General features: G+C 45.3%; 3 protein-coding genes across 3 annotated transcripts in view; all 3 read left to right on the forward strand.

The window, feature by feature from the left end:
• The window catches only part of LOC308297938 (GRB2-associated-binding protein 1-like), a 23914-nt gene extending 13631 nt beyond the window's left edge, over window positions 1-10283 (forward strand). Inside the window, exons 6-12 of the mRNA XM_080741502.1 lie at window positions 888-970; window positions 1524-1645; window positions 4351-4631; window positions 6816-6909; window positions 7817-7949; window positions 9572-9706; window positions 9975-10283. Of these exons, the coding sequence (XP_080597628.1) occupies window positions 888-970; window positions 1524-1645; window positions 4351-4631; window positions 6816-6909; window positions 7817-7949; window positions 9572-9706; window positions 9975-10157 (1031 nt within the window). The 3' untranslated portion in view covers window positions 10158-10283. The remainder of the gene's footprint in view (window positions 1-887; window positions 971-1523; window positions 1646-4350; window positions 4632-6815; window positions 6910-7816; window positions 7950-9571; window positions 9707-9974) is intronic.
• Window positions 10284-14443: 4160 nt separating this feature from the next.
• Window positions 14444-15487, forward strand: LOC308297939 (presenilin-associated rhomboid-like protein, mitochondrial; the record flags this gene model as incomplete). The annotated part of the gene is made up of 1 exon (XM_080741503.1): window positions 14444-15487. The coding sequence occupies one exon, from the start codon at window positions 14444-14446 to the stop codon at window positions 15485-15487; it is 1044 nt and encodes a 347-aa protein (XP_080597629.1).
• A 5884-nt stretch (window positions 15488-21371) lies between these two features.
• Window positions 21372-22286, forward strand: LOC308297940 (presenilin-associated rhomboid-like protein, mitochondrial; the record flags this gene model as incomplete). The annotated part of the gene is made up of 1 exon (XM_080741504.1): window positions 21372-22286. The coding sequence occupies one exon, from the start codon at window positions 21372-21374 to the stop codon at window positions 22284-22286; it is 915 nt and encodes a 304-aa protein (XP_080597630.1).
• Window positions 22287-22717: the final 431 nt, after the last annotated feature.

Here is a 22717-nt window from a genome sequence, read left to right on the forward strand (position 1 = left end):
ACATACATACTGTCTCAGATAGCATACATGCTAGGCTAGCTTGCTTCCTCCGTGTTGTAGTTGAGCCAATAAAGGTTATTTGACCATGTTCACCACGACGTTAATCGTCGCTATTGTTGTAAAGACGCAATGAAGACCTGTGTGGCTTCTAACACGTTGTCCAATGTCCACCACATCTATAAACAATAGCGCGTGTATCCAGTTGTTATTGAATGAAGAGGACAGAGGGAGAGGAGGCGGGTCGCTGTCTGAGCAGTGAGCTGCAGTGTAGAGACGTGACGTCACTTTTCTGCGCCGTGCCCTGCCATACACGTTCTGTGGGGGAACCCTTTTTGTGTATCACCTAACACGCTGTGACACTATGGTCAGAGAGCGGCCCGGTGCTACGCTAAAACTCAGGCACCCATTGAATTCTGTGACCATGCAGTGGCGCACAAAATGGCGTCGTGGATTCAAAACACAGACTGTCGTTTTATCGTCTGTTTTAAGACTTTCTACGCGGATTTCATTTGTGTTAACGTAGGGTAAAGTAGCATGCCTTCACCCATGAACAATGGTGGCGTCTGTGGACTTTTTAAAATATTTACTTTTTTTCGCGACGTGGTAAATTATTTTAACGTGGACTCCAATGGAGGCAATGCGTCCGTGGGACCCCAGAACAATGACGTGAATGCGTCTCTAGGCAACGTGAATGCGTCAGAGACGCGTGACGCGCACGTAATGACGTCACTGGAAAACTGCCTCCAAACTTGGTTCAAATATCACAGGGGTCTTCCTATTGGGTATAGGCTACTGTTACCGTTTTATGTGTGTGTGTGTGTGTGTGTGTGTGTATGTGTGTGTGTGTGTGTGTGCGTGTGCGTGTGTGTGTGCTTGTGTGACTATAGGTGGCGAGTGTTACTCCATTCCCAAGTCTCTGTCAGACAGAAGCAACCTGTTTGAATTCAGCGACAGCTTCAGCAAATACTTTGTGAGTTCACGCAGCATAAACCCTTACACACTGTACACACAAGTCTTACTTACACACACATAAGTAGAAGCATATGCTCTATATACACACATACAATATACATATAAATGATTACATGCACACACACACACACACACACACACACACACACACACACACACACACACACACACACACACACACACACACACACACACACACACACAGTAGAGACAACAGCATGCAAAAATAGAATGAAGCACTATATAAGAAATCAGTTAACAACAGTTTTCTGCCACCCATCTCTCTCTCCCCCCTCCCCCCCCCCCCCCTCTCTCTCTCTCTCTCTCTCTCTCTCTCTCTCTCTCTCTCTCTCTGTGTGTGTGTGTGTGTGTGTGTGTGTGTGTGTGTGTGTGTGTGTGTGTGTGTGTGTGTGTGTGTGTGTGTGTGTGTGTGTGTGTGCGTGCGTGCGTGCGTGTGTGCGTGCGTGTGTGCGTGCGTGCGTGTGTGACTGTGTGTGTGTGTGTGTGTGTGTGTGTGTGTGTGTGTGTGTGTGTGTGTGTGTGTGTGTTAGACGAATAAGGGCCTGCTTCCTCTGGGCAGTGTGTGCAGTGAGGATGCCGAGGCCGATGCAGATGAGAACTATGTTCCCATGAGCGCTGCCACCACAGAACCCCCTCTGAGGACAAACAGCAGGTGAGGAAGGTCAGCTCTGTTCTTCCAAACATACCAGTAGCTGTTCCATCCTTAACACGTGCTTTAACTATTAAACAATAGCAGACATACTGTACACATAGCAGATATACACATGCTTTTACTATTGCTTTAACTATTTAAAAACTTTGCAGATAATAAAAATTGCAGATAACAGCGCGGCACCGAGTGCCGCGCTGCGAGCTTATAGATCTGCTATTTTAGAAAAATCAGTTTGTGAAAATCTTTGAATATATATATTTTTTAAAGCGAACATTTATAACTGAAATATTTGCTTCTGGGGGGGCCCCTGATACACAATATTTTTAGATGTGGGTTGACATGAAAAGGTTTGAGAATCACTGACATAGAAACATGAGTTTTTCAAAAACCCTAAAAGGATTTAGAAGACTGTAATGAGCTTGAGTTACTGAGTACTCTTCCACCTTTTAAAGTACTCCTCACGCCGCCCGGAACCCTTCCCAGGTCCTAAGCCCAAGAAGTTACCGGATCTTTTTAAAATGAAACACTGTCACTAACACTACACTATACCTTTAAGTTAACACAAACAGGTGTTATAACCTTTCTCATTTGTATAAACCTACTATTACTGTATATGCACCTATTACTGTACAAATACACCTTTCTCTGTATAAAGATTTAACTATCTTTGAGACCCTCTTTAACCTGTTGAATATATTACTTCCTACAGCAGACTTTATTTTAGAGACCAAGATAAACACCTTAACTGTAGAAATGTAGACCATAGGTCTGAATGGAGAATGCAAACCACAAAGACATGTAAAGTGTGAAACTGATCAACCTTGTAGCTTCCTGCCAGGGACCTGGAGAAAAGCAGCTTGACTTATTCAGTACAAAGAGCCCACTGTGGACATATCGTCCGTCCGGTTAGGGTTAGGGATTTGTACTTTATTGTCTGTCAAGCATACCCAGCTGACACCTGCCCGCGCAGTGTCAGCCTTCTGAGAAGGTGAAAAGACTTTTTAAATTAAGAAAATACACTTGTTGATTCTTACCAAAAAGTCTAACTCAGCTCCACACAGCCAGAAGTTCGAGTGCCCTGAGGTGCTAACACCTCTCTCCCATGGACGCGGTGTACTCCCCCGAAGGGGAGCTAAAAAGTCTAAACCTTAAGAGTTGTAAACTCTTGAAAAAATGAATTCAGACAGACACCAAGCAAAAGTGAATAAAAAAGCTTTAGTGAAATAAAAACAGTTACAAATTATAAGCTCACCAATACAGAAATTGGCGATGAAAATTAACAAAGAAGTACTCAACTAAACAGAGTCAAACTCTCTCTAAGTAGACAAAAAGGAACTCAAGCGAGCCACGGCGACACAACCTTTTATAGTCCGTCCCGTCGCGTCATCTCAATAGGATTACACACACAGAGCTTTGGTTTAGCACACACACATGGGCACGCGTACATGTACTAACATGCACGAACATGCACGATGTTGCACGATGTTTCGCAATGGAGACAGTCCAAGGCCAGACAGTCCAAGGCCAGGCCACGTGAATTTGGGGAGTCATCCCGTTCACATGTTAGAAGTCACCGTGTTGTCCTTTACTCCCTCAAGAAGCGGTATCTCATGTTGGCAGTAAGGAGATAACGGTTCGTTAGCGCGGTCCAGGAATGTCCGGGAGTCTATGATACAGCCTGACACCAAGGCTGTTTCTCGCAGGTGCAGGCAATGAAGCGGCTATTGTAAGCAGTATGTCATGTTCTGAACTATGAGTCAGAACTGAACTACATTCAGTTTTTAACCTTTACCCATGTCAGTGAAAAAAACACGTATATACGTAGCTTTTGCATGCCCATACAGTATAGCAGAAATACAGTATACAGTATATCAGAAATCAACAGCCTATGTTTAAATGAGGCATTTCTATATATGCAGTATATATGCATCTACAGTACTAACACACTAAATGCAAAATGTATGTCCCTTTTCATTGATTAACATACAGAGAATACATTGGGTCATAACATTATTTCTTCATCAGCTCACTGGCGAGAAACGTGGTTTCGTTTCTCCTTCCTCTTCCCTGCTTGCTTCTCCGTGTGTGCAGAGGTCACAGGGGTGGTGGGTGCCTGAGCTGGAGCCGGCGCTGGGGCTGGTGCCGGGTAGAGTGGCTGTAGGTTTTGCATGGGGAAAAAGGCCATGTGAGGCCCGAGCTGTGCCACCGGAGCCTGCATCTGCGGCAGGGGTTGTTGTTGGGGTGTTGGAGGTGGGGGCATGGCCTGGCGATCCGCAGTGGCAGTGGGTCCAGGTGACTGCTGTCTATCTGAGCCCACAGATCCTCTGCGCTTCTCCTGGCGGTTGTCTCCCTTGCGGCGGGCATCGCGGTGGTCACGGTCATTGTAGTATGGCTTGAAGGACCTGGGTGCCACACCCTTGGGGTCACGAGCAGGTGCTCCGGGGCCCCTAACAAAGACTTTTATAGAATTGGGTCAAAATATTCAAAGACTTAAAAAAAACTCAAATAGCAGACCTCACAGCGAGCGGCACTCGGTGCCGTGCCGTGAGCTCGTACTGTATATCTGCTATTTTTCAATAGCTGAAGCATAAAATAATGGTTAAAGTTGTTTAAGTTTAACTCTTAATGGGTTAACACATTTTCACCCAGAGAGAGAAACTAATTATGCTTCGCTAAACGTGTTTTAAATAATGTCTCCTTTCCAGGTCAGCCCCTCCCCCTCTCCCGGCGACCATAGCCGCCCCGCTCCCCCTCCAGGACCCCGCCTACGTTGCCATGACGCCGCTCCCCCTCCCTCCCCCCCAGTCTGAGCTGGCGTCGCTGGGTCGCCAGGTGCCCCCCCCTGCTCACCTGGGCTTCCGCCCCTCCCCCCTCGGCCCCCTGCTCACCCCGCCCTCGCGGAGGAGACCCCCCATAGGAGGAGAGGCCCCGCCCCCGGCTCCACAGCCCCCGCCCGTCCACCGTAACCTGAAGCCGCAGAGGAAGGGTGAGTCATCATGATGTCATCAAAGTAGTGTTCATTTTCTCGACTAAGACTAAGACTAAAAGACTACAAGATTTTGGCATTTTGTCGATAAGACTAGACGAGACTAAAACCATTTCAGAAGACTAAAGGTGGTTGCACACTGCTGCGTTTTCCGTTGCGAAATGCGTTTTTCAGGGCAAGGAGAGAGAGAGAGATAGAGAGAGCAAGGGACCGAGTGGTGTGCGAAACGGGCGGCAGTGTGCAAACGTGACTGACATAACGTGAGGTTGATTTTTTTATTTGCGTGCTCCGAAATTCAGTCCGATATTCGGCCCGAAAAACGCAGCAGTGTGCAACCAGCTTAATGCTGCATTCACACTGAGAGAAGCCAAGCTAATTGTTTGCTTCGTAATTCAATGTATTCTCTATGCAAACCAGCTTTAAAAATTTCCAAGCTTTTTTTCCAGCTTGGAAATTTTAAAAGCTGGTTTGCATAGAGAATACATTGAATTACCAAGCAAACCATTAGCTTGGCTTTTCTGTATGTGAATGAGGCATAAGACTATTATTTGTGTTATTCAAAAGATAAGACTAAATCTAAGTCTAAGACTAATGGCTGTAAAAATTAACACTGGCATGTAACTGCAATGAAATACTACATCTTTTATGTATGGTTTTTGACCAAGTAACAGGCAGTAGAAGACAATGGCTTATTCAGAGTTATGTGGTAGCCTAGCAGACTTATCGTAAAAGACGAAGACCGAAAGACTAAGACTAATCCCAAAAGATTAAGACTAAAATATTGTGATATTTAGTCGACTTAGAAGACTTAGAAGATTTAGAAGATTTAGAAGACTAGACTAGACTAAAACAATTTCAGTAGACTAAGACAGGACTAAGACTAAGTGGTGTGTTATTCAAAAGACTAAGACTAAATCAAAATTTGCGGGAAAAATTAACACTGCATCACAGTGAGACGCATACGCACGCACGCACGCACGCACGCACGCACGCACGCACGCACGCACGCACACACACACACACACACACACACACACACACACACACAGTTAACCCAGATTATATAGTGTATATCTCTCGCTCTAGTTCACTCTATTGGAGTAATAATAAGTTATTTATTCTCTCACTCTCTCAATTTATTAATGGTTAAATTATTAAACATTGTTTTGTTTCATTCATAGCACGCACACTCACAGGAACACTCACACATGCACGTACGTTGTACAGTTGCTATACATAATGCATACGCATGGTTACACATTACATTATAGGAGCACGTTGTGGCTTCAATATTATTGCAACCCAAGAAGCAGGTGTTCTTTGGGACAGCTTGGATTAGATCTACTTTTTTGAAAATTTGTGAAAATCTTCAACAAAATAAATATTATTTTAAAATACATACGATGTTGGGGGTCCTTGACATGAAAAATGTTTAGAACCACTGCTATATACTTCATTGACTGGATTCACCCAGGCGTCTGTACTTGCCCCACTTTCTTTATCCCTCGACACTAAGTCTTCACCAAATCTCTTCACTGAAAGTAGCCTATCTACTGTACAGGCTCATAATGAGTGCAACACGTTGTGAATGCAACAGTGAGCTAGATCTGCTATTGTGACCAAACACTTGCGTATTTTTGCTGAATGTTTGCTTATAATGACCAAAATGCCCAGAACAAGGACACTAGGGTTCATGTAGTTAAATGATTTCATCAAAGGCATGCTGTTCCCTTGAAAAAGTAAAGTCTTCATTAATGCATGGCCTGGCAAAGTGGCAACGCTGACCAACACATTTCAGCTCCAAAGAGCCTTTGTCACCGTCAAATTATCAGTCAGCGTCAACATCAATAAAACAATGTGAAGCACGAATGAATAGTTAATGTAGAATGTATCATTACAAAGCATTATGAGAAAAGCAAAAAGAAAGAAAAGGTTTGATAGCCAGTATTGAAAATGAATACTCAGATTACAGTACACACAAACAGTATGACATTAGAGAAGTCATCAGTTAGAAGTTGTAGCATTAAGGGTTATTGTGCAGAATGTCTTTTTTTTTTACATCAGCAATAACATCAACACATATTTATCACCATGCATGCCTGCTTTTACATTTCTGTTTTAATAAAATAACTCTCTCTGTGTCTGTCTGTCTGTCTGACTCTCTCTCTTTCTCTCTTTCTCCAGCTAAGCCCCTCCCGCTGGACATCACTCCATCGCAGGACTGGGAGGAAGTCCCGCCCCCTGTCCGCTCACCTGTCACACGCACCTTCACACGAGAGTAAGAGTGTGTGTGCGTGTGTGTGTGCGCACCACGTGTGTGTGTGCGCACCACGTGTGTGTTGACACTGAGTGCTCCTGTCGCTATGCATGCCAGAATGCAACACAACAGTCAGACAGAAATGCAGTGTCAGTGAAATTAATTATTTACTTGAGAGACGGAGAGAGAGACCTTCTCTGTCGAGCTTTGAAAAGGCCATAGAAGATCACCTTCAGGGTCGTGGCCAGGTTTCAGCTTTTTACAATTTGATTGTAGTTCATTCTAAGAGAATCGAGAGAGTGGATTGGTCTATACTATTGTGACCTGGGTGTGGACATGTCATAAACTGACTGGAAGAGCAGAAATTATAATAGAGTAACGAAGTTTGACGTCATTTACACATCCTACCTGTTTCACATTTCCCCCCCCCCCCCCCCCCCCCCCATTCTGAATTCCCATAGACTTTTTTCATATCGCGTCATATAAGAAATTTTCTCCAAACATAAACAAATGATCTCAGCGGTTTGACTCATATGGATATGAAGAATCAACTGATGGTGAAAAAAACGCTAATGTTATTGATGCCGAATTAGTTATATTTTCACAAGAAACAGACTGTATCAAATATTAGTGACTGACTATCAAAAACCATACAGAGCCACCTCCCCGACAATATCGCGGAGACCGTTTGTTTATTTTTGGACCACAATGCTTATATGAGATGATTTTAAGATGACTCAATGTTATTCTCCATAGAGAATTTACTTCCGTGAACCGGGGGATGAGCGAGTGACGTTACGACTTCATTACTCTATACTCAAACCCAATCTGTGTGTGTGTGTGTGTGTGTGTGTGTGTGTGTGTGTGTGTGTGTGTGTGTGTGTGTGTGTGTGCGTGCGTGCGTGCGTGCGTGCATGCGTGTGTGTAGCCCCTCCTCCCGGCCATCTGTGAAGGGTGGCTCCGCCCACAGCTCCTCCCCATCCTCAGACTCAGACGACCCAGACGACAGTTACGTTGCCATGACAACTACATCCACCCTCCACCACAGTGCCGGAGAGTCGGTAGGCTATCTCCTGTCTGTCACTCACTTTTCAATTAAATCAGGTGTTCCTTCTCAAGCTATGTCAAGGACCCCCAAATGAACATGCATTTGGCAGTGGACCCCCATCTAAAACATATTTTGTACCAGAGACCCCCATACTTTTTTTTCTTTTCTTTTTTCTTTTTTGTGGAAAGTTTACGGTTGCAAAAAACATTCCTTGGGCTACAAGAAAACGATGGTTTAGTGATGATGAGTCATCACTTTTGATCACTTTTCACAGTTTTGTGGGCGTTTTCTGGGGCCATTTGTAGCCCAAGGATTTTTTTTGTGCAAAACAAATGCTCGCAATGGATTCAGCATCATGACAAACCCCAGTTAGACCCCTCACATCCTACTTAAATACCCAGAAAAAAAAAAGTTTTTCTGGGTATTTTCCTCCTGTATAGAAAGTCGATGGGAGCCCAACTTGATTTGGTCGCTGTGGCGACCCCGAAGGTCGCCGACTCGGGCGCCCTAGCTAAATCATTAGAGCATGCCCTGGGATACATCTGTGCAAAATTTGGCACTTTTAGACTGATTAGCACGAAAAATCCCTAAGGCCTCCGACTAAACTACTTCGTAAAGGTCAAGGATGTCCACGATCACAACACCAGAGGAGGCTCCACTAATCATGTTCAACCTAGATTTAACACTATAAAATGCTCTAATGCGTTCTCCAGCTATAGCACCAACATGTGGAACGCTCTTCTGCAAGCCTTGAAGTCGAAATGAAATCAAAAATATGTTTTTCACACTTTTAGAGGATATATGTAGTGATAATATGGCCATACCTAACACTGGATGCCAAAAAAAGTAAAAAATGTGAGTATTTGTGTATTATAATGAAACAATTAGAGCCTTAAGCTCAGCCCCTAAACAGCCCCTAAACAGCCTTAAGCCCAGCCCCTAAACAGAAACGTCTTGCGTGATGACGAAAATGTATAATTCACGAGGTTAGAATGACTGACAGGTGTCTGTGTCAATAAACATAATCTACTTCAACTTCAGCGGCTCCCCGCGAGCCGCTGGTATGCGTGTCTCCCCCCTTCCCCCGCCTCCCCGTTCGTCCTCTCCGCACAGCAGAGCCAGTCTGTTGCACTGGCTTGCCTCTGGTCCAGCCAATCACAAGCCGTGGCCAACATCTGACACAAATTTGTTTCCGTAGCCGCTGCCTTGTCAGTCTATAGCGCGATGCTGTGATACTGAGTGCCGATCATCAGCGCGCCTGTCTTTACATATTAATGTCTTCAATGAGTCCAAATTTCTGACACCACTGATACTGTGCATGCGTCGGCGCCATGGTAACATCCGCATGCTGAAACAATGCCCAAATTTGGAGATGATTGACATCAATGATACTTTGAATGTAGACTCCTACATTCAAACCCTCATATACTGTGCACACACCCAGGCAAGGTCCTATAGTGTAGTTAATTGTTCACCTAAGTAATACAGTATGTGTGTGTGTGTGTGTGTGTGTGTGTGTGTGTGTGTGTGTGTGCGTGCGTGCGTGCGTGCGTGCGTGCGTGCGTGCGTGCGTGCGTGCGTGCGTGCGTGCGTGCATACGTGCGTGCGTGCGCGCGCGCGCGTGCGTGCGTGCAGTCCCTCAGGTTGATGTTCCATAGAACCGTTGAAGGAGGGGCGGGCAGCCCCGCCCTACGGCGAGCCAGAGAGGTCAAACAAGTAGAATACCTGGACTTGGACCTGCACACGGGACGAGCCACACCCCCCAGAATGGTACAATAAAGCAATGAGCCACAAGAGGGCGTGATTTACCATGCTTTTTTGATCATGCATCTGATCAAATATCAAAAATCTAAATATGAAATTTAGCAAGTAACCCTTGATAAACCTCTCTTTCCAGTAATCAGTAATGTCTGATTTCACTGTGTGTGTGTGTGTGTGTGTGTGTGTGTGTGTGTGTGTGTGTGTGTGTGTGTGTGTGTGTGTGTGTGTGTGTGTGTGTGCGCGCGCGCGCACGTGCGTGTGTGTGTGTGTTTTCTAGAATCGGTGCACGGCCGAGGGAGTTGGAGTCACAGCAGGCAGTGGTGTGTGTGAGGAGCGCGCACGTGGTGGCGGGCGTGCACGTGTCGACTACGCGCTGGTGGATCCAGAGAGAACGCAAGCCCTGAGGAACACCAGAGAAGCATGGCATGATGGGAGAGTATCCACCGAGAAGGACAAATAGTGTGCACACACACTCACACTCACACACTCATTCATTGACACACACACACACACACACACACACACACACACTCACACACACACGCTCACTCACACACACACATTCACACTCACACTCACACTCACACTCACACACACACTCACACACGCTCGCTCGCTCACTCACTCACACACACACACACACACACACACACGTACATGTATGCATGCATACACGCGCGCGTGCACACACTCACACTGAAAGGCCTTATCGTCACTGTCGGGCAGAAATGTCGTAAATTCAAGTTTCATATTTTTAAGTTTTTTGGTAAAGTAAAGTCCTGCTTCATCATAAAAGACTGTCGCACTAGTGGAGATAGCAGATCTACAAGCACACAACGCCTCGCCGTGCGAGGCGTTGTGTGCTTGTAGATTGGCTATTTTCTCTATTTTAAATCACTTTTATGATAAAAATAAATAAAATTATAAAAAACTGTTTTGGACATACAAGGTTTTCACCCGACAACAACGTTACATTGCTGCTCCAACTCTTGTTTCGAGTCAAACGGCTCTTTGTCAGCTCAAACAGTTCATCTCACAACCTAATCAGAATGGGGTCGTGTGTATGTATGTCTGTATGTCTCTATGTCCCAATGTCTTGCATCTGCAACTCCACGTTCAGCAGTTGTTCAATTGTCTCAAAAACATAATACAAAAATCAACAACGCATGTTCCTTGCTGACCATCAACTTTTTTTTTTTTTTTTTTTACTTTTTTTTTTTTTTTTTAAATATGAGCGCCCGTTAGGGCGCGATTTCTAGATGTGAGCGGCCGCACAGCGGCCGCGAACTTCTAGTTCATGTAAATGAGGCGATACGCTGTGAAATCATCAGTGTTCTTTTTACTCTGAGAGTGTACAAATGGAACCAAATGGACCCTTTACCCCGGCCTATTTGGTTCCACTTGTACATTCTCAGGCTTAAATTAACGCTGGGGATTGAATCGTGTTCGTCTCATTCAAGTTCATCACATTCATTAGGTTGTAAGCAGGGATGCGTCTTGTGTGGTATAAAGTTTCTCAACCCTTTCAATTTCAAGGACCTTATTTGATGTTTTGTTTTTATCTCCAGGACCCCAATCTACACTGTAAAATCCTTGGTGTTAAGACCCATTCAGAACGGGTACACATTATTGTGTATCATTATTTTGTGCTTTAACTATTGAAAAATAGCAGATATACAAGCTCACAGCGCGGCACTCGGTGCCGCGCTGCAAGCTTGTAGATCTGCTATTTTTGAAAAATCGTCTTATATCGTCTTATAGGATCATACCGGCGTCAATACATGTTTATTGTTTGTTTATTGTCCAGAATCTCAATGTATTTATCCTGCGCTCCACATGTACAGTATGTTTCTTCACAGTTCAGTCATGTAGCGTACATGAGCATGTATGACAGGTTGGTTTTATTTGTACACTTAGCGTTTGTTTACATTTTCTCCAAAGTCATTAAAACATCACCGAATGTACCTGAATAATTGAGTCGATGTTGTGTAATCGCCATTGAATGAACCTGAATAATTGAGTCAATGTTGACTAAATGTCGTAATCATCATTAAACCTATCTCAGTAATTGAGACAGTGTTGTCTGAACATTACTGAACGTACCTGAAGTATTGAGTCAATATTGTCTAAACCAGTGGTTCCCAACCTGTGGGCCGTGAGGATATTTTAAGTGGGCCCCCAAATAATTGGCAAAAAAAATGATCACTGCATCGTGGCTACGAGCTGTGCAACCATCTTTTCTTTGAAACAGTTCTCTCCTGTGGTCAGCAGCACCTCCTCACTATTGGTGTGCGCTCCTGTTTCATTGTTTGCCAATAATAATAGCGACCGTAGGTCACAAGTTTACTACACAGCTTGTCCGTGTCTGTCTGGACGTGTAGACGTGTACACATTTTTACGGTCTATGGGTTTGCCGCTCTGACATCATGCTCTGATGTCACTGTGATGTCCGGCACATCTTCTTGTCTATCTCTGAAGGTCACGCCTGACACCGTGGTTCCCCTGACACATCACTGTGACATCACAGGTGATATCACAGGGGACATCACCTACAGTATGTAAAAGTCCATTTATGGGTATTCCCCAGAATCCCTTTTATGCCCATATATGAAGATCCCTGATGACATCGATATATATCACTGGCCAGATGGCCAGATGTGATGTCATGGGAACCACTCTAACAGAATCCCTTTTATGCCCATACCGGTATATGGAGACCCCTGATGTCATCAATATTAAGCCCATATCTAACAGGACTTCATATGGGAATGCCCATATATGGAGGAAGACAGCCTATATCTGTGTTCATGCTCAGGGCTGGTTCATGCCCTGAGGCGTCTAATAATTAGTACTTTTGGTTCTCAAATGTGTCATTTGCAAGGACCCCCTTAACTCTGAGAGTGTACAAATGAATTTGAACACTCAGAGTTACATACCCGTTCCACTCTCAGTGTTATACCTGTTATGGTTTCTGGTAATAGCATTGTCCACTCATTTTGTATGTCCGTGGCAAAATGGAAGTTTGGCAAAGATGTCCACCACAAGCCAACATGGTGATGACCCCTGATGTAAAAAAGGATTATACCATGGTATATCAACTCTCCATGGTGTGAGTAATGCGAAAAAATTAATTATCACCAGCAAGACGCCCTAGGGGTGAGAAGCGAGGTCGTGCTTTGGCATGGGATCAACTTTGACCAAAAAATAAAATGCACAGACCTGGTTGGTTGTGTAAGTTGGACAAAATGTGGCCATATATTTCCCCAAATATGGAGATGACAAATGTCTGACATCATATTGATGACATCAGGGATCTCCATGGGCATACAAGGGTTTCTATTAGTGTGGTTGTCTGGGGGGGAATGCTCATATATGGATTTCCCCCCTTTATTAATTGCGACCGTAGGTCGCAGATTAGTATGTAAACGGTCACAGCTTGTCTGTCTGTATGTATGTAGGCAGGTGCCGGCCGTTACCTAACCCTAACCATAACCCAAACCCTAACCCTAACCTTAACCTCAGTAAAACTATGCCTAAACCTAACCCTAGTCAGCGCTACAATGGTGGTTAGGGGTTAGCCTAACCCATAACCACCATTGTAGCGCTGACGGTCCTACCCGCCGGTCCTATCTGCCGGTCCGTGCGGAGGCTGCTGGTCCTATCTGCCGGTCCGTGCGGCGGCTGCTGGTCCTACCTGCCGGTCGGTGCGGCGGCAATTCCGCAGCAGACGCCGGTGCCGGGAAGTGCAACATCATTGTGATGTCGGAACAGGTCAGCTATTCCCTTCTGCTGTGCTGGGATGAGGTGTTTTTATAGTAAATGCTCTAAGCATCTATATTAGTTCAATCCTCTTTGATCCCTCTCAGCCTCTCAGTCTTGCTCCAGATTCAAACAACCAGCCTCAGATCTAGACAGAGCTTAATATATTTGAGGCCTATAAGGTCCACAAGTGTTTAGATTTTCTTTTGTTCGTGTTATAATTATTGTGGTTGCCATAGGCAACACTCTATTGTTCTCTTCCACCTTTATATAGTAAACCCTAAAAATCCATTGAGCTCAATGGAGGACTGGTGCAGCTTGACCTCATGTATGGTGTGACATCACGTGACATCACGTACTGTATAGCCTATAAACCAGTAAGACTCCCTAATCGGGAGATAAGCGACCGTTGGTCGCTTATCTCCACAAATATCACAACCTCCACCTATCACGCCATACGGGCAGCCATAGTTACACCTGGAATGTTGAATCTCCATATATGGAGATAACCTACGCATCACACAAAGTCTGACCTCACCAGCCCATACTTGGGCATGGACGACTTATATCTCCATATACGGAGATGGCCATATATGGAGATACGATGACATCACAGAGTCCACAGCTGATGATGTGGCGTGATGTCATACAATACACATGCCAAACTTTGCACACACACTCCTTGCCTGCCAATCCACAACCTCCACCTCTCACGTCATACGGGCAGCCATAGTTACACCTGGAATGTTGAATCTCCATATATGGAGATAACCTACGCATCACACAAAGTCTGACCTCACCAGCCCATACTTGGGCATGGACGACTTATATCTCCATATACGGAGATGGCCATATATGGAGATACGATGACATCACAGAGTCCACAGCTGATGATGTGGCGTGATGTCATACAATACACAAACAAGCCCTATATAAAGGGGCAATTCTCATTTGAAGGTGTGCGAGCTGCGAGGAGGTCAGGACAACATGGCTTGGAGAGGTATTTTCAGGCTGAATTTGAAGCCGCAAACCTTCAATAACACCACGGGAACACGAGGCTGGGAGCACTGTTTCCAGCAGAGATGTCGGTTCAAGAAAACAGACTCAGCGCAGCGTCTGATCCACCACAAAGGGACCACCCCGCCTGGTCCCCCCCGGCCCGGTAACCTGGTCAAACCACTGGTCTTCACAGTAGGGTTCACAGGGTGTTCATTTGGTGCGGCTGCCATCTGGCAGTACGAGTCGCTGAGGTCGCGGGCCCAGAGCAACTTCGACCGGTCCATAGCTGATGGGCTGCAGAAACAACGGTCAAACAAGCAAGGACACTTTCACAAAGAGATCAACCGATGGTGGAATAGTTTGGGTGCAGGTCAGCGGATCGCTACTGGAATCATAGCAGCCAACGTGTTGGTGTTCTGCTGTTGGAGGATACCTCGCCTACAACCCACCATGCTCAGATACTTCACGTCCAACCCTGCTTCTAAGAGGGTGTGCAGTCCCATGCTGCTGTCAGCGTTCAGCCACTTCAATGTGTTCCACCTGGCTCTTAACATGTGGGGTCTGTGGAACTTCTCCAACACCGCTGTCACCATGCTGGGCAGAGAGCAGTTCCTGGCTGTCTACATGTCTGCAGGTGTGATCTCTAGCTTTGCCAGCTATTTGAGTAAAACAGCGTCAGGGAGGTTTCATCCTTCACTAGGAGCGTCAGGAGCCATCATCACCATCGTGGCTGCTGTTTTTACGACAATGCAAGAATCCAAAGTGTCTCTGAACTTCGTGCCTTTCTTCACCTTCACCGCTGAAAATGCTATGCCTTTCTTCACCTTCACCGCTGAAAATGCTCTGAAAGCCATGCTGGCCTTCGATACAGCAGGGTTGTTGCTGGGATGGCGGTTCTTTGATCACGCTGCTCATCTGGGAGGAGCGCTGTTTGGCATCTGGTACATTAAGTATGGTCAGGAGTTGATCTGGAAGAACCGGGAGCCGTTCGTCAAGATCTGGCATGACCTGCGGACACGGGGGGATAACTGAGGGCCATCCATCTAGAGACGCTTGACCTTTGACACCCTGCTCCACCAGCGCCGACCCATACTTGACGAGAAACTCACTTCTCACTTCAGACTCATTTCTCACTGGCTCTCGGTGCTGCTGGACGTAGCTCAGTGAAACTATCCACTCATTCTCCTCCCAAAGCAGTAAAGCACATTTGTGATGACATGCCAAATAGTAATTGAGATTCTCTATTCCAGGCAAATACAGGACCCCGATACTCACCTTGAACACTGGCCCTGGCATGAGCGCATAATTATGGACTGGAAGCATGATTATAGACAGCATTAAAACCATGAAAAGGAAGAACCTAAAGTAACCGGATACTTATCTTACTTACCCTCCTTATGAAAACCTACCTAAGTGAGCTACCTGCTGAAGTACTAACCTTGATGAAGTTATCCTCTGAGCTTTGCCATACTGCTGTCTACCTTCTTTTCTAAATAAATATGCCTGTTTTTCGCTGTCATTGTACTGCGTGGTTTCAGTTCTTCACACTGTATCCATATACAGTATATGGGCTTAATATTGAAGTTTTCAGGCCGGGTAGGGCGTAATCCTTCCTGACTACTAATTGAAGCCGAGGCCGAATTGGCCCGAATCGCATGAAAGAGGCCTCATAGCACATGATTGGTTCTACAGACTCCAACTTTCGCACGCTAGCTAGGCCTCGACTCAACCCGATACGCTGTTTTCCGGAACCGGCGGCCGGGCTTCTAGTGTATGCAATTAGTAAGGCCAAACGGGGCCTCAGGCCTGCCTATTTAGGGCCAGGCCTTAAACTTCGGGCCCATTGAGAACGCTGAGCTGGTCATTGTGATGTCAGAACAGGTCAGCTCCTTCCGCTAAGCTGGTTAAGTCATCATTGTGATGTCAGAACAGGTCAGAAATTTAGAATTTCAGGGTGCATGTGTGTGCATGCACGTTTATGTGCGTGCTGCAATGTGTTAGTATGTGCATGTGCGTGGCTTGTGCACGTTCGTCTTACAGTAGCTTACACAGTAGCATTCATTCAGATTTTAATTCATGAAAAGAACTCATGGGTTAATTACAAATACAGTAATGTACCAAATAGAAATCATCTCGGGACCCATCGTCAAAAAAGGGGGGAAAATACCGACCTCTGCTGATTTTTTCGCATCACAGAATCTGTTCTTGAGAGGATATGACTGACAAAACAGAAACACTACATGATATTTACCTACTGTAGGCCTACATAATAAATCATTTTCCACAAAAGCCAGACAAATGTCAAACAAGATAAAATACATGAACATTATACATTAGAACACTCCAAAATGTATTATTCATACTAAATTATTGGCTAATTCTTATAATTGAATAATAGACTATTCTATGCTTCTATTAATCTGTTTAGCAGTCTATAATAATTGTTGCGAAGGCTCTCAATTGCTCTCACGTCATACCGGCAGTTAACAGTTGACATGATTGCGCCTTGAAGTTGAAATCACCATATATGGAAATGACTGACGTATCTCACCTCACCTCACATTCGATATCTCCATATATGGAGATATCTAGCTGCTGACTTTATCAGGGTGATATCACATCATACACAAAGGAGCGGCCCATATATGGAAATGTCTAGTTAGTGACCTCATCAGGATGACATCATGCTGATGTCACCTTCATAAACAAACAAGCCCTATAAATAGGAGCCTTTGACACCGGAGAAGGGAGAAGCATTCTTCGACTCAGACCTTATCGCCAGGATCACCTAAGCTTATGGCTTGTCATCGCCTCCAACCATCTCAAGATACTCAGCTAGTTCTCCCAGCAAGACTTCAGAGCCTCTCATACGATTCAAGGCATCTCGGTTAAGTTCTTACCGGACACCACTGCGGCGGGTCCTAACCCTAGAAACCAGTTCCTTCTGAGTAGCTATTTTATATGGTGCCGAAACCCGGGAATGGGGCCTACCGCAGTAACAAGATGCCAAAATCGGAGAGATGGCGTGAGTCATGCAGGGACCGGCTTTGGTAGGAGGATGTTCGTGCGATACTTCCCTTGGCTTGGTAAAAGGGCCTAAAAGGGGCCGAGCAACAAATCTGCCCAGATAAGGATGGTCAGAAGCAAGACAAAGACCGGATCATCAGGGATCTACAACATCAGTTTCCACAAGGCACTTATTCCCGGAGCCCAAGGGCCCTGGAGGTCAGAACATACAGGGCCATCAGGACTACTACCTATCAACGGGGCGGCGTCATGAGACTGTGACCTCAGCTCATCCAAACCCATCAGGGCATCACTATCCTACCGACTGTCCCAGAGATGATCAGTCATCGAGATCCAGGGGGCGGTCCCGATCCCCAGCAAGATCAGAGCATGATAGGCAGAGGACCACTTATCATCAAGAAGACAACCACCAGGCGAAGGAGCACCAACACCATCCTAACATGCACTGGAGCATGAGTCAGATCTATCTGGGGCCATCACCCATCATTCCTATCGATCGAAGATCAGACAGGCCGCGGCAGACCACCACAACATATACAGCAGAGACGGGACTAGTAAAGGAGCACCAAGAGGACCAGTTCGAGCCTTCTTAATATTTTATCGATTTCCACAGGAAATCTGGGGCGGCTGTTGCGAAGGCTCTCAATTGCTCTCACGTCATACCGGCAGTTAACAGTTGACATGATTGCGCCTTGAAGTTGAAATCACCATATATGGAAATGACTGACGTATCTCACCTCACCTCACATTCGATATCTCCATATATGGAGATATCTAGCTGCTGACTTTATCAGGGTGATATTACATCATACACAAAGGAGCGGCCCATATATGGAAATGTCTAGTTAGTGACCTCATCAGGATGACATCATGCTGATGTCACCTTCATAAACAAACAAGCCCTATAAATAGGAGCCTTTGACACCGGAGAAGGGAGAAGCATTCTTCGACTCAGACCTTATCGCCAGGATCACCTAAGCTTATGGCTTGTCATCGCCTCCAACCATCTCAAGATACTCAGCTAGTTCTCCCAGCAAGACTTCAGAGCCTCTCATACGATTCAAGGCATCTCGGTTAAGTTCTTACCGGACACCACTGCGGCGGGTCCTAACCCTAGAAACCAGTTCCTTCTGAGTAGCTATTTTATAATAATATATATGTTATTTTCACATTGTTGGATGTGTATGTATATATGTGTACTTCATGCTGTGTATGCTTCATGTTTCAAACTCCACCAAATGTAGGAAATAATATATGGATGCACACACATGCTAGGCCCAAATATATTATTGAAGCGGTGAAAACCGCTTCCAATGAGTGGCTTTGTGTGTCCCACGCCCATATATCGTAATTTCAGTCCAGAATGAACAGGTTTTATCAAAAACAAAATGTGTGTTTAATGTCCATATATGGTCATCTCAGTCCAGAATGAACAGGTTTTTTCAAAAACACAATGTATGTCACCTCTTGTCCATATATGGTCACTCCAGTCCAGAATGAACAGTTTTTTTCTGTCCCGTGCGTCCAGAATATCAGTCCAGAATGAATAGGCTTTTTCAAAAAGCAAAATGTGTGTCCCATGTCCATATATGGCCATTTCAGTTGAGAATGAACAGGTTTTATCTGTACCGTCCGTCCGTCCGTCCGTCCGTCCGTCCGTCCGTCCGTCCGTCCGTCCGTCCGTACGTACGTACGTACGTACGTATGTGTGTAGTGTCCGTCCCGGTCTGATGATTGGATACTTTGAGGATTGGTCAAGCTTCACATGACAATTCGGCCCTCCAGATAAAAGCATTAATTCATTCAGAATATAAAGAATGTATGGATCACAGAGTTCATAACTCTAGAACACATAGAATAAAAGTTCACCGCTTCACTTCGAACCGAGGTTTGATTATTGAATGAGTCTCTGGTATTATTTGGTAGTAGTTTTGGAGGCATGTGAAATCGTATTTCTCCAGAGTGGAGAAGTTGTCTTGTGCAGTGATGTCTGAGGAAGATATTATTATTATGGTATTATGATTGATTATATATTATGTGATCTTATTTACAGCATAAATTATGTTGTTCATCTTGACATGATATTATGGAGACAGATTTGTTGCAAATTCGCATGTGTGTATTTTGCGATTTGAACAGTTGTACTTAAAGTTATACTGTGTAAGTTGCTAAACTAGTGGTCAGTAGCGGTATTGCTTTTTTCGGACGTTTTTCGCCCGGAGTCACTCGCGGACCACCGCCGCGGACCACCGGAGAGGCGCCGCAAACCACCGCGACCGATACAAATCCGTGGAGGGGTAGAACGCATCTTTTCTGGCCAGGATTTGGGCATTAAGAGGTTAAGAATCCTTCACCATGGTAAACACTGTAGCTTAGCGAGGCTACTTCCTGAAGACGGGGCAGATAAGCTGTGATTGGCCGGTAGTGTATCATGTGTGTATGATTCGCGATGTGATTGGCCAACGTATACAGATGACGCAGATGACGCTATTTTTCCGCGAAAACCGGACCCCGGCAAGGATCATAGAAAACATATAAAGAGAAGGCTTTAGAAGCTGAAAATAACGGAGTGGGTGTTCTAAAACTTTAGCGATTTAACAGTTAGGACAATTTTAAGATTTGTTTTATAAAAAAAATCAAACCTCGGTTCGACAGAATTGTCTGGAGAGCCGGTATGACAGCCGGTATAATAGGTTTTAAATATATATATAGAAAATCCTGCTTGCTGGTCTCTTAGTTGTTTGTCAACTGCATCCCTCTATAATTATTTCAGTTTCCCAGGTCTGTTATCTGGCCCTGCTGCTTTCCCATTTTTCAGCTGTTGTACAGCTTTCCTGATCTCCTCTCTTCTGGGTATGTCACAGGTGATGGGGAAGTCGGTCTGTGCTGGTTGGATTAGCATTAGTTGTGGATGCAGTAGGTGAGAACTATTGGATGTTCAGGACAGATAAAACCTGAAGGCCAAATTATCATGTGAAGCTTGACCAATCCTCAAAGTATCCATTCATCAGACCGGGAGGGACACTACACACGTGTATTCTGGACGTACAGGACAGATAAAGCCTATTCATTCTGAACTGAAATGGCCATATATGGACATGGGACACACATTTTGCTTTTTGAAAAAGCCTATTCATTCTGGACTGATATTCTGCACGTACGGGACAGAAAAAACCTGTTCATTCTGGCCTGGAGTGACCATATATGGACATGAGGTGACATACATTGTGTTTTTGAAAAACCCTGTTCATTCTGGACTGAGATCACCATATACGGTAATTAAACGGACATTCTGTTTTTGAAAAAACCTGTTCATTCTGGACTGAAATGACCATATATGGGCGTGGGACACACAAAGCCACTCATAGGAAGCGGTTTTCACCGCTTCAAAAAGTTACATGGTATAACTTTAAATATCCACGCAGGTGTAACTCGGAATTTACACGTGTGTATAATGGAATCTGAAAAAAACACGCTTGTGCCCTGCCCTGCACACATACACATTTCAGTTTACAACCTCTCGAATCATCATGTACAGATGCTCAAATCGAGACTACAAGCACTCGCATTTTTTATTGGTGCCTTTTTCTTGGTTTTCTTGGACACGCGGATATTTATTACAACTGCTCAAATCGCAAATTACAACTGCTCAAATTGCAATATCGTGTGATATTGCTACAGAAATACCTCCATATGATATCTCTGTGCCTCCTAATTGCCTCTTTGATTATGATTGATCCAGAATTCCACGACATGTCACAGCATTGATTTGCTTTGTCGTCATCATCACTTTCAACACGTTTAATATAGAGGTGATGATGTAAAGTATGTTTCTTATTTGAGCCGAATAAAAGCTTAATGTAAAACCAAAACACAAATACACATAATGATGTCAATGGGTTGTAATGCTTTTCAAAAGAAGGGACTGTTACTGTATGGTCTCAAACCACTGGTCTTCACAGTAGGGTTCACAGGGTGTTCATTTGGTGCGGCTGCCATCTGGCAGTACGAGTCGCTGAGGTCGCGGGCCCAGAGCAACTTCGACCGGTCCATAGCTGATTGGCTGCAGAAACAACGGTCAAACAAGCAAGGACACTTTCGCAAAGAGATCAACCGATGGTGGAATAGTTTGGGTGAAGGCCAGCGGATCGCTACTGGAATCATAGCAGCCAACGTTCTGGTGTTCTGCTGTTGGAGGATACCTCGCCTACAACCCACCATGCGCAGATACTTCACGTCCAACGCTGCTTCTAAGAGGGTGTGCAGTCCCATGCTGCTGTCAGCGTTCAGCCACATCGATGAGTTCCACCTGGCTCTTAACATGTTGGGTCTGTGGAGCTTCTCCAACACCGCTGTCACCATGCTGGGCAGAGAGCAGTTCCTGGCTGTCTACATGTCTGCAGGTGTGATCTCTAACTTTGCCAGCTATTTGAGTAAAACAGCGTTAGGGAGGTTTCATCCTTCAGTAGGAGCGTCAGGAGCCATCATCACCATCGTGGCTGCTGTTTGTACGACAATGCCAGAATCCAAAATGGCTCTGATCTTCGTGCCTTTCTTCACCTTCCCTGCTGAAAATGCTCTGAAAGTCATGCTGGCCTTCGATACAGCAGGGTTGCTGCTAGGATGGCAGTTCTTTGATCACGCTGCTCATCTGGGAGGAGCGCTGTTTGGCATCTGGTACATTAAGTTTGGTCAAGAGTTGATCTGGAAGAACCGGAGGCCGTTCGTCAAGATCTGGCATGACCTGCGGACACGCGGGGCGATGTTTTTTCGTTATAGTTATTCTATTTATAGTGACTCATAGGAATAGACTATGTGACAACCAGGAATAGTCTGGTGGCCACCGGAGAGACGGGTGACAGCCAGAATGTAGACGGCACCCGGGAGCAGGTTGGGTTAGCGCCCCAGCCTGTGTCTTCCGTGAGGAAGAAGCCCAACAAACCCACGGTCAGGCCTTTAGGAGGGCCATTCAAGCCGCAAGCGGAGCCTGCAGCACCACCGCTGGGCGAGGTGGAGCCTGCAGTACCATTGCGGCTCAAGAATCCACCACTCCTGAGGGAAATGTCTGGGGCTGAAGTCTGGTGCAACGCACATGTCCTGGACCTGGTGAGAGCAGGAGTGGACATGATGAGACGTAGGAGGGGCCCGGACAGGAGTAAATCCACAGAGCCTAGTCCTTCCAAGCGCCAGATTTCCTTTCCTAGTCTTGGCAGAGTAGTTCTGGAGTGGTGGAGT

Source organism: Nannobrachium achirus, assembly GCF_963921795.1.
Source record: "Nannobrachium achirus genome assembly, chromosome: 14".
In the NCBI taxonomy this organism is placed as follows: domain Eukaryota; kingdom Metazoa; phylum Chordata; class Actinopteri; order Myctophiformes; family Myctophidae; genus Nannobrachium; species Nannobrachium achirus.